Source organism: Manacus candei, unplaced genomic scaffold (assembly GCF_025592945.1).
Source record: "Manacus candei isolate 608988 ecotype Guabito, Panama unplaced genomic scaffold, ASM2559294v1 h1tg000017l, whole genome shotgun sequence".
In the NCBI taxonomy this organism is placed as follows: domain Eukaryota; kingdom Metazoa; phylum Chordata; class Aves; order Passeriformes; family Pipridae; genus Manacus; species Manacus candei.
In genome coordinates this window covers 32319242-32335573 of record NW_026138065.1, presented here as the reverse complement: position 1 = coordinate 32335573, position 16332 = coordinate 32319242, and the positions used below count along the sequence as shown (strand labels likewise).

General features: G+C 46.9%; 1 protein-coding gene across 1 annotated transcript; it reads left to right on the top strand.

Annotated features, from left to right (window-relative positions):
• The first annotated feature begins 3797 nt into the window (after positions 1-3797).
• LGALSL (galectin like) lies at positions 3798-13449 on the top strand. Its single transcript, XM_051783505.1, has 5 exons — positions 3798-3972; positions 4117-4188; positions 4362-4450; positions 4899-5076; positions 7778-13449. The coding sequence occupies exons 1-5, from the start codon at positions 3940-3942 to the stop codon at positions 7919-7921; spliced, it is 516 nt and encodes a 171-aa protein (XP_051639465.1). The 5' UTR covers positions 3798-3939; the 3' UTR covers positions 7922-13449.
• The last annotated feature ends 2883 nt before the right edge of the window (positions 13450-16332 follow it).

The following is a 16332-nucleotide window of genomic DNA, read 5'->3' as shown; positions in this document are numbered from 1 at the left end:
GAGGGGTGCTGCTCCTGGCCCTGGGTTCCCTCCTCCATCCATGAGGATGTGACAGCACTAGCCTGGGAAAGCGCACAGGCGTGGTAAACACTCTCTCCACGCTGTCCGTACGGATAACTGTCATTTGTCTTTCCCACGGGTGAGCGTGGGAGGGCAGGCTCAGGAACATTTCCACCAGTACACGGCATCCCGTGCTTCAGCCTTGGCACACAGTGCCAGAGGAACCTGTCCTTGGAACACTTTGAAGCCACACTGCAACAGGGCATGCACAACATCTCCTGCTCTGCTCTCCAGCCCTTGCCCCTTCCAACCCCCTATTCATTGTCACTACTATCCTCTCCCAAGTCCTGCCTTGAACACCCACTCAGGACGAATCTATGCCTGAAAAAAATAGACCTCTGCCTGAGGATTTGCAGTGGCAAAGATACAAAGGTAAAAAAAAAAAATCACACAACCCAAATTGGTTATCAGCACTGCCATTTTACTGCTGTAATTATGAAAAGGAGGAATTCCTCTGAACTATTAAACACTTGGCTCCAACCACTGAATCAAACTTATTCCAAGCCATTCTCCTTTATTGGATGACTCAGCTTTTTCCGAGTCTCACAAAAAAACAGGACTTGAGTGCTTTGCCACCCAGAAACCAAAGGAAGCTTCCATGAAACCAGCACACACCTCCCATCTTCTCAACATTGTTATTAAAAAAGCAAAACAAACCAGAGAGGTTCTACAAGTCAGCCTATAAACCCAGTCATGAGGAGAGTAGTGTCAGTGGTAATGGGGCAAGAAAGGCAGGGTAATTATACCACACCAAATTTGCAATCGTGCCACATTCCTTGCTGGTGAAGGCCGGCTAAGAATTAGATACACCTTTTTAAATCATCAAAGGGAGTGGCTGCAAGATACAAGGTGCTGGGATTAAGATGAAATTCTGGGTTTGCCAGTTCTCAGCAATGGCTTTGGTGGCTGGGCTGGGCATGTCATTAAATGCTCCCAAACGGTGTTCACACCATGTCACTTCTTTTTAATCTTTATATGATTCTCTGTATTTCAAGAGTCCCAGGCTCCCACTGGGCAAAAAGCTGTACAAACCAAGAAACTGAAGACAATACCTATCCAAAACATTTTTTGCACTTGGTCAACCGGACAAGTCTGGTAACTTGTACCTCAGCACTACTTCAGTGGTGCACAAATATTTATCATGTTGCTCCAGTTACTGCCACAAGGTCTGCAAGCTCAGGCCCTCAAGCATGAAAACTCAAGAGCTTCCCTGCCAAGAAGGCTGTTAAAAATACTGAATGGGAAAAATACTATTTCGTGAAGATGATTTAAAGAGGTCTACATGAGTGAGGGAACAGATTTGGCTCAGACCTCTCCTTTTTCAGAAGAACAAGTACAGGAGTTCAGGTGCAGCACTTACCCTGCAGGTCTTTGCAGAGGGGCTGGGAAGCTGGGTCTCAAGGAAGCCCCTCCATGGGTGAGAGGCACGGTGCTGCGATTTCAGAAATGGAATCCTGCTCCACAGCCTGCTGGGCAATGCAGAGGCAGGTAATTTTCTGCTGGAGAACATCTCTCTTGGAGAAACCACAGGAGTGACCATCACGCAGGCAGGACAGCGGCACACAGAGGCAGAGCTCCTGCTCTGGCTGCCTCACCTTGTTTGTACTGTACACGGGATTCTCAATAACCTCCTGGGCTGTTATAGGGTAAGAGGAGAACAAGGCACAGAAACAGAAAGGCACAGACCACCAGAGACTTAAAAACTGATGAATGTTCTCTCCCACCGTAATTTCATAGTGCAGGTTGTTCCAGACAATCCACGGCCAACAAAACAAATGCTGCATTTGTGCTAGTTTTCAGAAAACATGCCATAAAGACAAACACAAGGCAAAGCAGCCAGCCAAATAGACAAGTCTTGATATTTAATTATTTTGAAATGAAAAAGTTCAATTAAAACCAGCTACAAAACAAAGACATAATGATTACCTCTCTCTTCATAAGTTTGTGCTTTGGCACAAATAACTGGCTGGCCTGATTTTATGTCCAATGAATTTAATCTTATCCAACAAAGTGGCTCCCTGTACAGCACAGAAGACAAGGAGTTTTGAAAAGAGCTCTTGGGACAATGCATAACACCATACAACTAAATTAAAAAAAAACCCAAACAAACAAAAAGCCTAATGCAGTTGGCATCAGATTGTGGTGCGGTAAGCAGCACTCAGGAGCTGACAAACCCATCAAGCTAACTCCAGTTCCACTTTGCGGAGAAGTTGTGAATGCACTCACCTCCCCACTCGAAAGCCAGCTGTTTGTGTTGTGTGATGGGTTCATGTTACTGCACTATTTATGAATTCAGTCTTCTGGCAGTATACAAGCCAGATGCTTTTCCATGTGGTGGCAGCTGACACCCAGTGATTCGGCATGAAGAAAAGAGTCCAGTGGTTTTTCCCATGCTGAGGCCACAGGGATGCTCACTGCCCTCGTGCCCAGCCGTGCCGGTACACCTGAAGAAGCCATGACTTCAGCACATGATTTACAGTAGAGCTGTATGCTCAAACATAAGCTTCTGTGAGCCATCTCCAGCTGGGCATCCAGAGATGAAAACATCCCCAAATTAGTGGGCACTGCTGAAAAAGTTAGCCAAGTGTCTAAACACTTGCACAATCTGCACTTACTCTCAGTACCTCTTGATTTTTCAGATGGCATCACCCACTGATTGCAAGCGTTTCCCAATGGACACAGTCATATTGAAACCCTAAATATTGCAGTGACTTAGCTTCTTCCACTTCACTTTACTCAATGTAATTAATCCCCACAGCGCCTCAGAGGAAGAAGGACAGCGGCATCGACCAACCCAACCCCAGTGTGCAGGCATGAGGCACGAAAAGCCAAGGGAACTGTGCGAGGTCCTGCAGAGCGCAGGCCAAGTCCATCTGCTGTGTCACGTTTCTAAAGAGATACTCATGCCATCAAACCCCAGCGGTGAGGAAGCGGGAAGAAAGCCTTCCTCAATTCCCCCCCGCCCAGGACCCCGAACTCGTCAACATGATCATTACAGCATGTTTGACGGCACAAGTCACTCCTGCTGTGGTCCAGGCGAGGGATTCCTGGCATGGCACGGGCAGGGCTTGGTGGCCTCGGCCGGTGCTCCCCGCCGGCACGGCCGCATTGCATAACTACGGACACTGCATGTCAGTGGGAGCTCCCCACCGGCATCCACCGGCTTATGCAATCACCGCGCCCCGCTGCGGGGCCGCAGGGAGGCGGGTTTGGGCTCCCCTCGCCCTCCCCTTCCTGAGCGCTGCCCACCGACCCCGCTCGGGGTGTCGGCCCCCTGAGGGTCCTCGCCGTGGGGCACGGAGGGGAGCGGGGTGGGGGTTCATTTCGGAGCGGCCGAGGCACCCCTGGAGAAGGGGAGTCATCCAGGACACCTCGCCTTCGCCGAGGCGTCCAAGCTCAGACATAAAGGTGCTTCCTGACGTGAGGGGCGTGGGGCTCCTGTGGCCGCTCTCCGGGCATCCATCACCTGCAGGTGCCAGGTGAGGGTCCCGGACCCCGCCACGCCGGGCCCACCGCCGTCCCCCCACCGCAGCAGCGGGCCCGGGGTACCCCCGCTGCCCGAGGGCCGGGCCCCGCCGCGGGGCTGCCGAGCGGAGGAAGCGGCAGCGGCCCCCGCCCCGCCCTGCCCGGCTCCCCCTCGGGCCAAGGGCTGGGCTCCCCGCCGGGCGAGGCAGAGCCAGCCTGCCACCTCCCCTCCTCCTCCTCTTCTTCCTCCTCCTCCTCCTCGCCTTCCTACTTCTGCACCGGCTCCGCTCGGGCTCCGCCGCTGCCCCTCCGCCGCCGAGGCTGCCACAGAGCCCCCCTCCCTCCCTCCATCCCTCCCTCCCTCTCCCCCGCCCTCCGCCCTGTCCCCAGCGCCGCCGCCGCCGCTTCCACAAGATGGCGGGGACCGTGGCCGAGCGGGACGCGCTGGTGAGTGCGGCTTCGCCCCCCGCCCGGGCACCGGGACCGGCACCGGGACGGGGCCGGGGGGGCCGGGCAGGGCACCTGCGGAGCGGGGCGGGGGCGGGGGGGCTGCGCCTGGCCCTGCCTCAGCGCTCTCCTTTCTACCTGCAGAAAATAGAGGACGGGCATTTAAACAACTCCCTGGGATCCCCGGTGCAAGCTGATGTGTACTTCCCTCGCTTGGTAAATCACCTTTATTTGGTTTCTTTCTTTTTTTTTGGGTGTGGGGGGGAGGTGGGCGGTATTTTATTTTTTTTAACCCCTTTACTCCCCCCCTCTCCTCCGCCCCGGCTGCAAAACGGCGGCCGCTGCTGATGCCGAGCTGACCCTCGCCACCTTCCCCCTGTCCTTTCCAGATCGTCCCCTTCTGTGGGCACATCAAAGGAGGAATGAGGCCGGGAAAGAAGATCTTAGTTATGGGCATAGTGGACCTCAACCCCGAGAGGTAACACCTGGGCCCGGCCAGGGGGAGATGGGGGAGCGGCCACACGCACGTACACATACACACGGATCCCTGCTTTCTGGAAAGGATTATTTTTATCATTTTAAATATAGCATGCTGATTTCTCCTTTGACCCATAGAGGGGGCATTTCTTCAAGGGATCCCGTTTTCACTTGGGAGTAAAGGAGCATATAGAGCATATATATATATGCATATATGTACACATATATGTACAACACCATGCACACACAGACATATATATATATATATATGCCATAACCATGTTCCTGTCACTGCTGAGCTTTCAGGGTTTCTCTGAACTAGCTGAGCTATCATCCCCCCTGTAACGCTATACCAATGGCTTTAATAAGCTGAGAAATGAACCTGGGCGGCATTTGGGGCTTATTTGTTTTTTTCTGGCTGAACGAGAGCCGTCCTGTTTGTGTTGCAGCTTTGGCATCAGTCTGACTTGCGGGGAGTCAGAAGATCCTCCTGCGGATGTAGCCATAGAACTGAAAGCTGTGTTTACAGACAGACAGTTTGTCAGAAACTCTTGTGTAGCCGGAGAATGGGGGGAAGAGCAGTCGTCTATTCCTTACTTTCCATTTATACCGGACCAGCCTTTTAGGGTGAGTACCAGGATGACAGCGGCTTACACTGTATCCGATAAAGTGTCATTTGATCTGAGTTGCAGCAGGACCTGACTTGGCTTTCTTGAAATCACAGTGTAGCCCGCGCTGCTCCTGTTGAGACACCAGTTGCTGGTTTGTTTGTATCCATCAAAAGTTGTGCAGGGATCCTGCTGCTACGTGCAGCTGCAGGCAGTTCGGATGGGGCTGTGAACACCTCACCTGGGTGCTATGACAAGTCGGAGGTTGTAATACTGTGTGATGAAGTCCAACTTCCTGAGCTTAGTTTTATAGCTATATATTAAAAAGTACCTCTATGTTATTAGTGCATTACAAGTTATTACTGGAGAATGTAAATACTTTGTGGGACTGCTGTATGTTTTGATGGTTTTTTTAATGGACATAGTGTTTGCAGTTTAGTGCGGCTAATAAGGATCACGTTCATCCTTTGTCTCCAGGGATGTTCTGTAGAGGTTGACCGTAGCTCTTCGTGTTAGCAGATTAAACAGCTAAGCAATAGTGGTATTCTTTCCTGAACCCTGGGATTAAACCTCCCATCAAATTTAAGTCTGTAGTCACTTGAAAATGGCGTTCTGGGAAATACTGTAGCACTGTGGATGGACTGGGTTGACCTAGAAGCAGATTCCCATCTGTAGTGTTTATGGTTACGTGAAGATGTCTTTGCAAATCAGGACTAACAAAGTATGTGGCTGCAGAGGGCTGCTTCACTACATTGAGGAAAAAAGGCTGCATGCCTTTTCCATGCAGCTGACCCAGAAAAACCTTCCTCCTCCTCCTCCCCGCCCCTCTTGCAAAACCTCACTAGCCCCTCTGCTAAATGCCAGTGCTCTGACCAGCTGCCAAACTCTCTTAATCCTTCTTGCCCCCAAGATAATCTCCCCCAGCCCCAAAAGCTCACCATCTCCCCAGATGCTTGGGCTTTAAGAGGGTGTTTGTGACTGGTTTTGCCGCAAATTGGTTGCGCTCTACTTGCTTCTACAAACTCTCCCATCAGAACTGGCAACACCCTTTGGTGGTGTGGGAAATGCAACTTGAAAAGACTTGGAGGCTGGGTCCTGCTCCAGCTGAGAGGGTTCCACTGCCTGCTGCACTGGGTGGTGACTGGGCCCTCAGACGAGCCAGACAAATTACACAGAGCGTGTTTTGTGGGTGTCCCACTAATGGCAGTTGAGGTTGGAGGACAGCAGTATTGCACGTTTACTGTGAGATACTGTAGATAGGGAGTTGTTCTTTCCCCCCTTTTCTTTTTTTCTTTTCTCTTTTTTTCCCAAATGGAATTTAGGCTCCCAACTGACTTTGCACCTTTGATGGTCTCCCTCTCAGTGAATAAATTAGACTATTAAGCGTTCTTGCCAATTACTTGTGGCCCAGTCCAATTATCATTCCGGCGTGGCCCCGGGTGATCTGGAGAAGCAGACTGTGAGCAGGGTTGAGGGTAACCATATCTTTTACATAACAAGGCCTCGGGCTGGCTGCGCCTGCCACAGTGACACAGGAGCTACGTGGCAGCACGGGCCCTTCCCTGGTGCTTGGTGCACTACCAGGTGTCCAGGAGTTTAAGCTCTCCTGGACTGTCAGCTGCCACTTCTCCCAGTGCGACGTGCTCCATGTCAGCTGGGCTTTGGCTCAGGCAGTTTGTCACCCCTTTCGCATTTTTACGTGCTGTAATAGCAGCAGAGTCAAGTGCCTGGAAGCAGCACTTCACTCTGGACAACCTCTTGAAATGACCCAGGATTTGCATGTGGCTCCCCTGCAGATTTTCTCCTTAGCCTGTCCAGACCTGGAGGTCTCCAAAGGCCTGCACGAGAAGCGCATGTTCTGTGCCCTCGTGTCCCTGCTTCCTGCTGGGGCAGCTCCAGTAGAACTTAACAACGGGACACCCTCTCAAGCCACCCCTAACGTCAGGAATCTCCCAACTTGTCCAAGCTTGTTCAGCTCCAGGCTTTATTGCTTTTCCAGAGCATTTCTGCAGGTCTCTCAGGAGGAGGGATGAGCTGTGTCCCTCCCTGATCTGGTTTGTGCCTCGTGCAAACTGCCCAGCTGAATTCAAGCAATCCTGCACTGCATCGCCTTCACTGCAGCCCCAGGATGGAGTCCAGTCCAACAGGGAGTCCTGGACTGTCTGCAGCCCCAGGAGTGAAGGCTTTGTGGTTATGCAGGAGCTCTGTATATGTGGGAGGGAAAGACAAACCTATCTCCCTGCTCCATATTCGCTCCCTTCCAGTAAATTAACAGTAGTGTGGAAAGCATTGCAGAGGGAACTGCCGCCTTATTCCGCAGAAAAAAAAAAAAGAAAAAGAAAAAGAAAAAAAAAAGTAGCGAGGAATGCAAGGTTTGGGTTGGAGATACAATTTCTTCCTCCTGTGATTAGCGGTTTGAGTCTGTTTCTGGCATTATTCCAAGAGGCGAAACCTCCCAGTAGCCAGTGGGACTGGGTTCCGGTGTGCTTACTGCTACGACAGCGTGAGATTGGATTAATGTCCCTGGGCAGTAAGAGCAGATCCATCACAGTGTAACTGGTGTCAAGGGGGAAAACTGGTCTCAGCCCTGGCTGTTGTGTGGCACATTAGTAGCACAGTGTGTAACTTCACTAACACTGCTTAAAGTGCTTTTTGTGTGCTGTGAAATAACTTTCCAGTTACACTGGGAACAACGTGCTTTAACAATTTATCTTTTACAGGTTGAGATACTTTGTGAGCATCCCCGTTTTAGAATATTTGTGGATGGACATCAGCTCTTTGATTTTTACCACCGTATTGAAACACTGTCAGCAATTGACACAATAAAGATAAATGGAGATCTTCAGCTTACAAAACTGGGCTGAGCTTGTTAGGACTGCAGATTCCAAACCAGCTCAGGTGCCATCGTCCGTTTGGAGCAGTGACAGCCAGCTCTGGACACAGCTATGGTAGGAAGGCTGCCCTGTTCCTTTTCCGCATGCAGTTCTTCACTCCTGTGCCGATGAATTGGGCTGTTTTTTATCCTAATGAAGAGCACTGTTGGTTAATAGACATTGAGCCGTTTTTCTTGGATCAAAATAGCCCACCTGTGCTGGATAATCAAATTGGAATGGATTCAGAAAGACTTGCAGTCTTTGTTTCAAATCTCACAGAAATGCAGTTTCTGAAATGCAGCGCTAAAACCCGTTACTGAACAGTAGTGACAACAAAAATGATTTTTTTCTTTTGCAAATATTGTTTCTGCACTGAAGTGGAGTAGTGTAGCACAACATAGGGCCACGTGCTGACGTCCTTACCCGGGGCCTGAGCCTGGTTCCATGGAAATCAATGGCAAAACTCCCACTCACTTTAACGGGGTACAATCAAACTGTCTAGTCCTTAGTCAAGCACAATTCCCACTGATTTCTATGGCATTTTTGCACACACCTTGGGGCCTGCTGTTCTGCTGGTGTAAATCAGCATTACCTGCACAGCTCGCAGTGGAGTTCTGCTGATTGCTCCCAGCTGCTGGTTTGGCCCAAGGGCTGTGCAAAAACTGACTGAGGGTGTGTGGACACAGCCTGTGTATTTTAGTCAGGGTATTTGCATAGAATGTAGGTCGTTATGAGTTTTTGCACAACGTATTGTTAATACAATTTTTAAAGCTTCTCTGTAGTTTATTTATTTATACTCATTGTATGTATTATTAGTAAAAAATGAACAATCTTACTGGCGGTTAAGAACGGCAACGTGTAAACATTTTGAATGTACAAAACGTCTGAGGTTCTTTGGGTAAACTTTACATATCGTTCTTGAAAAAAAACCATGTTTCCTATTGAACATTTAGTTATGTTTTAGTGGAGCCCTCTAGGCCCTCTGGGAAAACGTGGGCATGGTAGCTGGTGGGGGGGAACTCCGCATATTCACGAGGATCTGTTTTTCAGGGCTTACTAACTTTGCTGCACAGGATGGGTTTGAGTTGAAGTCGATCCATTTTAAAAACCTTAAAACCCAAATTTGTAGGTTTAAGTGCGCTTTTATAACCTGAGAAAAAGTTAAATTTGGCAATCTCTTAGTTCAGAAAGAGAACCAGGCTCTTTCCAAGGGAGAGGGGAGATTCTTTACACTTGTTTGAGAACATATTCGGCCTTTGATATGACAATTAAAACTTGTCTAGACAGCCAAGTTATTAATGCTTGAAAATCAGCTACTGCACATGAATAATAACTTTTCAAGTAGCTTTTAAAATAGTAGGTATAGGTGTATAAACACAGTCATTGCGCTACACTATAAATGAACACAGCCACTTTCTTGACTTCTTTAGGACTAAATACACTTTTTTCCCTGGCTGCTCACAATGGTCTGTAGTGGGTCTTTCTGAGTAGTTATAATCGTGATATAAACATACATTTAGGCAATTTTGAAACACATAATATAGGGACTAAAACACAGACTATAAAAAACATCCTTTGTAGCACAGTATTAAAAAAAAAAAAAAAGAGAGGAGAATCTCACAAACAGAACTGTGTTTAACCTGCAATAAAACTGTGGTTTAAAGCCACCAGAACTGGAATATCCAAAGTTAAGGGTAGAATGCCAATGCAAAGCCTCATTTTGTGCTAATTTGGCCTGCAGTTAAGAAGCCTTAGACTGCAAGCTGAAATTCCAACTGTGGCTCTAGTCCAAAGCCTGTTGAGGTCAATCAGAGTCCTCTGAGCATAGAAGCCTGATTCTTATTTCATGCAAGTGCAAATCTCTTTGTAAAGCTGAGGGATTGTTGCTGCTGCTCCAGACAAAATAAGAATCAGGCTGCCACCTATAAAATACAAGTTAAAAATTCAATTTTTAGCCTTAACATTTGACGCTCCCTGACTTTTCTTCTTACTTCCAAATTAAGAGAGAACTTGTTGTTTTCCAGGTGACTTTTTTATCTGATGTGTGGCTTTTAAGCTTTACATCAGATTCTATTTGTACTCCAGATTGAATTGAAATGTTCCTGTCTTGCTCTGTTTTTACTCTTTTACATGATACATGATGACTGTGTCATTTTCCATTGTATAAAAAACGCTGACAGTGTTTCGGTACAAAATATATTCTTAAAAATTATGATAATAAAAATCCAAGGGAAAGGTGCTTCTACATGAGGTGTTTTGGATTTTTCTCCAGCTTGGAAGTGGTCTGTGCTTCCAAAGCTGATGCAGGCAGAAGATGTTTGGAGAGGAATTTAGCACCCTCTGTGCCTAGTGCTTTCTCCCAACTGGATATCTAAAGCCAGGTTTGCTGATGCAGGGCCAGTGCCTGAGGCCAGAAGTAGGAGGCAGGAGAGAGTAAGTAGCATGTCTACCCTGCAGTAGCTCAAACCCAAAGGGAATCTCCCTGACAGCACACCAACAGAGATTTCCCCTTCCATGCCTTTGCTGTATCCCAGGAAAAGCAATTTGGCTGCCTTGAATTTTCACAGCCCTCGCACTCCTGCTCTCCCGCGCAGTCTCGGCACAGCGCAGTGCCCACCCCAGGGATGCTGAGGTGAACTGGGTGCACCACCTGTCAGTGCCATCTCTGGTGGGAGCAAGGGCCTGCTGATCCCGCCTTGCTCCTCTTCCCAGCTGCTGGGCTGGGCACTCCCATTCTTTCCCGCTCCAGGAGTTTTCTGTCTGGGGAAAATGCTTTTATTTTTACCCTTTTTCTGGTTTTGCCTTTGCACAACTTCACCAACCACGGCGCCCACCACCTGACCCTGCCCCGTGGTGGTTTCTGAGCCAGGCTTCAAGGCAAGAAGGGCTGTGAACCCTCTGCTGACGGGTTGTGGTTTGGCTGAGAGCTCAGGAAAGGGCAGAAAGTCACAGTTAAGGCTTCCACATCTATCTATCTATCTGTCACCTGCTTGGAAGCCTTTTTATTTTTCTTTTGCTCTTGGGCACTACCAGGCAATGGCAGGTGAAAGAAGGATGATGTCTCTGTCACCAAGGGCTGTTTCCACAGGTGCTTAGCTTACACTGCCCAATCATGTTAGAAGCAACTGCAGAACACTTGCATGTGCAGTGTAAGCTAGAGAAAACGGAGGCTTTAACTGTTTCTGCTCAGTTGGACCTTGAGCCAATTTCCAATGTTTAAGGTGGGAGACTGTGCTGCAAAATATATATCTGAATTTTTAGGTCTCCACAGCTTAGGGATTATTCAGATCTTCATTTTGAATATAAGGTCCAAATAGAAATAAAGACTATTTCCAAATTGCACCAGTTTTTTCTGTAGAGACAAGTAGTCTGTGAGCTTCTTGGAAGCTGCAAATCTTCAGGACTTAAGGAGTGTGTAAAACAACTTTTGAAACCTTATGCTAAAATTTATTAGCTGAATAATTCTGCGATTTCCTCTGAACGAGGAAGTTGATTCTGAAATTAAAAAAGCCTTGAATGGATAAAATCCATGTGCAGTGGAATCATTCGACTTAGTACAGCTTTATTTTTTCCAAAGAGGAAAAACTAAAAAAAAACAAAAACAAAACCCACAAAAAACCAACCAAAGCAAAAAAACCACAACCAAATTATTTAATTTTGCTTGGGATTGGCTGTGATAAAGCTGATTTGATTTTAGAAAAACCAAAACTAGGTTATTGCCTACTCAGAGCCTTGAAATATTTCAGTGTCATGTGAGGTAGTCTGTGTCTAAACATATTTCACATAAACGCTTTTTCACAGGCAAGTTGTTAAAAATGTTACAAAATACCTTCTTTTTGTGTCACAATTAGAAATGTTTGCCCCACCTTGTAAGAACATTTTGTACTAAATATTCATGTGTTGTCTATGAGAACTTGCACTAACATATTATATTCTCCCTCCCCTCCTTGACTAGTTTGAGCACAAATAGGCATAATATTGCTAAACCGGTTGAATGTGACATCTGCTTGAGGCCTTGCACCTTTCTCAAGGGCTGCTTTGAGTAAACAGCCTGGAAACCAAAGGGAGAGCCTGATTCACCATTCTGCTGTGCCAGCTTTCTACCCTTGTCACTCTCCTGCTGTGAGGCTGAGACTGAAGCCCAGAGATTTTCATGTAGGGAGCAGCACTGAGATTTTTATCTTTGGATTTCAAACTATTCACCGTGGAGGAAACAAAACCAGAGTAGCCACAGCGCTCTTCAGCTTGGTGGTGAGGTTGGGGTAGCATGGCATGCTTTAGCCCTAACAGAGCAGGAGTTCAGAGGGCATTGGGGGGCATTTCAGAGCCAGACAGGAGATGCAGGACAGCTTCCCAGGGATGGGCTTTTGCCACATTTTTATTTGCCACCTTGTGCAACCCCCTGCCAGGACACATGGCAAAAAGCCAGCATTGCTTATGAGGTTGGAAGGCATGAATGGATTCGTGTTCCTACTCGTCTGATGTAAGAGAGGCATTTATCTGACGTGGGGCTCATTTTCCCTCCTGTCCACAAGAAGGACGTCCCACAGAAAACTCCAGCACTGTTTTCTTCAGAGGCTGGTTACAGAGACCTTTCCAGGCAGAAAACTGCAGAACCACAACTCTGCTGAACTAGTTAACAACCTCCCAGCACCCCTGGAATTAATATGACAGTATAAGGCACAAGAATCAGGCTGAAGGCAGCCCCAAATACTCACTGTGATAAGCACAGAAGTTCAGAAGAAAAGCTTACACCAGTCTAGGAGCAGTAAGAGACCTGGTGAGGGTTTTTTCTAATCGTGGGTATTGTTATGATTTTATCACGTGGATCAGAAAGTGTACAGGTGAAAGTCACTTTGCAATGAATGGTGTATGGGGTTAGAACCAAGGCCAACCCAAACAGGGAGAAAAAATGAGCTGCAGACGCCCTATCTGGCTTTGATACACCCTCCCAGCTCCTCCCAGCAATCACTGCTGTTATGAACATAGACAATTACTAGAACAAGGAGATTCAGCAGCATGTGCAAGATCTAAATAATAAACTCCTACTCTGCCACAGGTCCTCCCTAGTTCCTGTTGCTAGGTCTTTCCATCTGTCTGTCAACAAATAACCATGTCCTGCTGCTTTTGAAATCCATGTCAAAAATCCCTTTGACTTTCATGGAAATAGGTCCCTAAGAAAAGGGTTATTTCTAGCTCTCACTCTCCGGTTATTTTCAGCTGGGGCATACTCTAAAACTGAGTTTATTTTTAAGTATGAATAGAGGACTATTTCTGACTGCATTATACATTGGGTAGAGTCAACAGGAAGCACGGCCTCTCTCTGCTGCAGAAACACTGGTTTCACAGTTCCCTGATGAAATGTCTTGTTTTCATTACCTTCTGATTTTACAAAGTGAGATTGTGCACAAACTGACCAGGCAATAACAGTAATATGTACCATTCACCACAGATCTATTTTTATGTGTTGTGCTGATTTCATAATGAACTTTTAATAACAATAAAACATGAAATCTTCACTAGGTTGTTCTGTCTTCTGTCTGAACTATTAATGCTCATTACATACCCTCCTGACTTCTCTAACTTCTGGCTTTTTTTATCTTCTGACTGTTTTCCAGATGTAGCTAACTCTTTCCCTCATAAAACTGTAGTGTGAAACTTTAGAATGGGAAGTGCAGCTTTGGTAGCAGCTTGTGTAAAACTGCTTTACAGCTTAGATGCACTGTACAGAATAATCAAATAACTTCATTAGAGGAAAGAACATCTTGCTGACTCTTACAAGACTCTTGCTGACATCACTGGGCAGTGTAAGCCTCAGGAATTAACAGGCACGACTCAGACCTCACAGCCAGGCCGTGGGAACAGGTCACTGATCGTTTTGCACAGGTTAAAACAGCAGTTTAACTCACACGTGTTCCAGCTCACTCTGGTGGGACTGGATTCATAGGCGAGTGTTACGTGGTGAGTAAAACCACCAAATCAGCTCCAGATGCACATTATTATGAGATCCAGTGTTTTACTTGTTGGCATCATCTTAACTAAAGTTCACATTGGCCTGATTAAACACAAGAGGAAACTATAAGGTCTCAGCTTCTTCCAGTTAAAGTTGCTGGAAAAATTCTGTATGACCCAAGTGGGAAAGGATTATGCCCTCCATCCAGTCATGGCTGTAAAAAACAAGTGAGGTTTCTGTGGGAAACCTCAAAATTCAAACAGCACTAAAGCAACAGATGAACAGGATTTGAATACAGCTAGTTCTGTGTTTTTTCTCCCAATAAAATGACTGTGATTCAGATGCCCCACATGAAGTTCATCCTACCTCTAACCCATGAGCATCAGTCTGTGGCCATCCCCGCTCAAAGCCAGCCTGAGATTGGGCCTTTGTTTGCTACACATGACTCTAAGAGGGGACATCTAGAGATTCTGAGATAAAACACAGAATTTGGTAACCTTGATGCAAAACAGAAATGGCTGTGAGTGATATAAAAGCAGCATCTATTCCCCATCAGACAGCAGAACCACAGCAGCTGAAGTGCCTGGGAGGGATTTTCAGGAGAGGGAATAGATACATCAAATTTCACCTCTTGCATGGGCTAACTCCTACAGAGGCCCTTGGAAAGCTCTCATTTGACCTGTAATACTGAGTAAACTACAGACATGAGTTTGGGGGAAAGGGAAAGCACCTGATGTGGCAAGTGCCATGTGTACTTCTCTCCGGTTCGGATCAGTACTGTGGACACCTCGCAGCTGGGCTTTATTTCGGTGGAGTGTTTCTGAGCTTCAAACCAAGCCAATTCATGTTGAGTGATTTACTCACAGGAATACCGTGAATATGACTCTTTGCTAGCACTGCACTGTATCTTATTTTTAAATTATGACTTTCACCACTCTTCTAAGAATAGAGGCTGGCTCTGAAACATCACATTGGCTCCAGCATTCTCTGAAAGCTACACATTTCTCATCCTGTTCAGGTTTTGAGGCTTCAGTTTCCTCACTGGTGCCTTGCTAGACCAGGGCTGTGATGCCAGGAGGGGTCATTCTGTGAAAGACCCTGACAAGGAGGCGTCTTTCAGCAGCTCTCTTCGGCAGAAGGAGACATGCTAGTCTCCCCCAGCAGTCAGGAGTGACAGCAAACCGGAGCTATGCTGACTCCTGGTTGGCAGAACAGGGCTTCCTTGTGACTCCGAGAGGCTGGAACAAAAGCCTGGTTAATTAGAAAAATTTCACTGAAGCTGAACAGTAAATCTAAGCAGCAAGGAGGAGGATTTCAGAGCTAAGCAATCTGACACTAACAGCAGAGCCATGCTCCCTGGGTGCCCAGAGGCCACGGGCAGGTGTTGCTTCTATTGAGCAGAGAAGCAAAGCTCCATTCTGTGGCCAAGCATGGATGAAGATGTTGGAGGTTTCTGACACTGTTCAGTGGCTCTGCCTTTGCCTGGCTCCAAAAACCCCTTTGATGGGCAAAAAGCCAGTGCTGACAGTATTGTAATGTATGACAAGCTCCAGTAGCAGCTCCAGCACTGCGTGCTCCAAGAGGCAAAGAAGAGTCTTTCCTCGCTGCTCTCTAAGAAATTTTCTGTTCAGTGGGACAGATAATGGCTGTCTAGAAGAGATACAAACCAGTACTAAGAACAAAATGTGGCTCTAGGTAGAAGAAACATTCTCAGGAAAGCAACAGTTTTGCTACAATCTCCAGGGGAAAACTTCCTTTTCTCAGGGGTAGCCAGTCCTCTCCCTGAGAGAGAACCATTGATGGAGGAACGTCAGAGGAACTCTTCTGTGGCTTCAGACCTTTATATGTCTTCTACAGACACCAACCAAGGTATACCTTATTTAGTGCTGCTCACTGAAGAACTTCAAAGCATTGACATAATTTAAAATTCATGTTAATTCATGAATGGACCTTGCCATTTCTCTTATAACTGCTGTTATCCTACAAGCAGGGAGAGGGAAGAACAGAGATGCAACAACCACTTCTCAGCAATCAGTGCTGTAATTTGGAATGCACTGATTGGCACACAATGTCTCATCACTGTGACTTTTGGCTACAACACTGAAGTTCAGGCTCCCAAGCCCCCTCCTTTGCTCACTAGGCAGACATGTTATTTTGGGACAGAATATACAATGGTTAGGTTGAGTAATGCTATACACTGAGTAGCTCCTCTGGGATCAGAAGGACTCTTTGTAATGTAAAATCCTTCCAAAATATGATTTTTTTTTATAATAGTAAAAATGAATGGCATTCTGTCAATTTTTTTTGCAGCTTCCACTGACTCACAGTGCCTTCAATTGCCATTTAAATAATGCAGAAGAGAAGCTGGAACAAGACCAGGTTTCTTGGCAGGGAGTTTGCTGCACCTTGAATTCAAAAGATGTGCACGTTTCCCTAGACAAAATACAGC

Excerpts from the sequence above, each read along its gene's own strand:
- LGALSL (XM_051783505.1), top strand. The coding sequence starts at position 3,940 with ATGGCGGGGACCGTGGCCGAGCGGGACGCGCTG. Across the intron at positions 3,973-4,116 it reads TGGCCGAGCGGGACGCGCTG|AAAATAGAGGACGGGCATTT; the intron begins GTGAGTGCGGCT and ends TTCTACCTGCAG. Across the intron at positions 5,077-7,777 it reads TACCGGACCAGCCTTTTAGG|GTTGAGATACTTTGTGAGCA; the intron begins GTGAGTACCAGG and ends TATCTTTTACAG.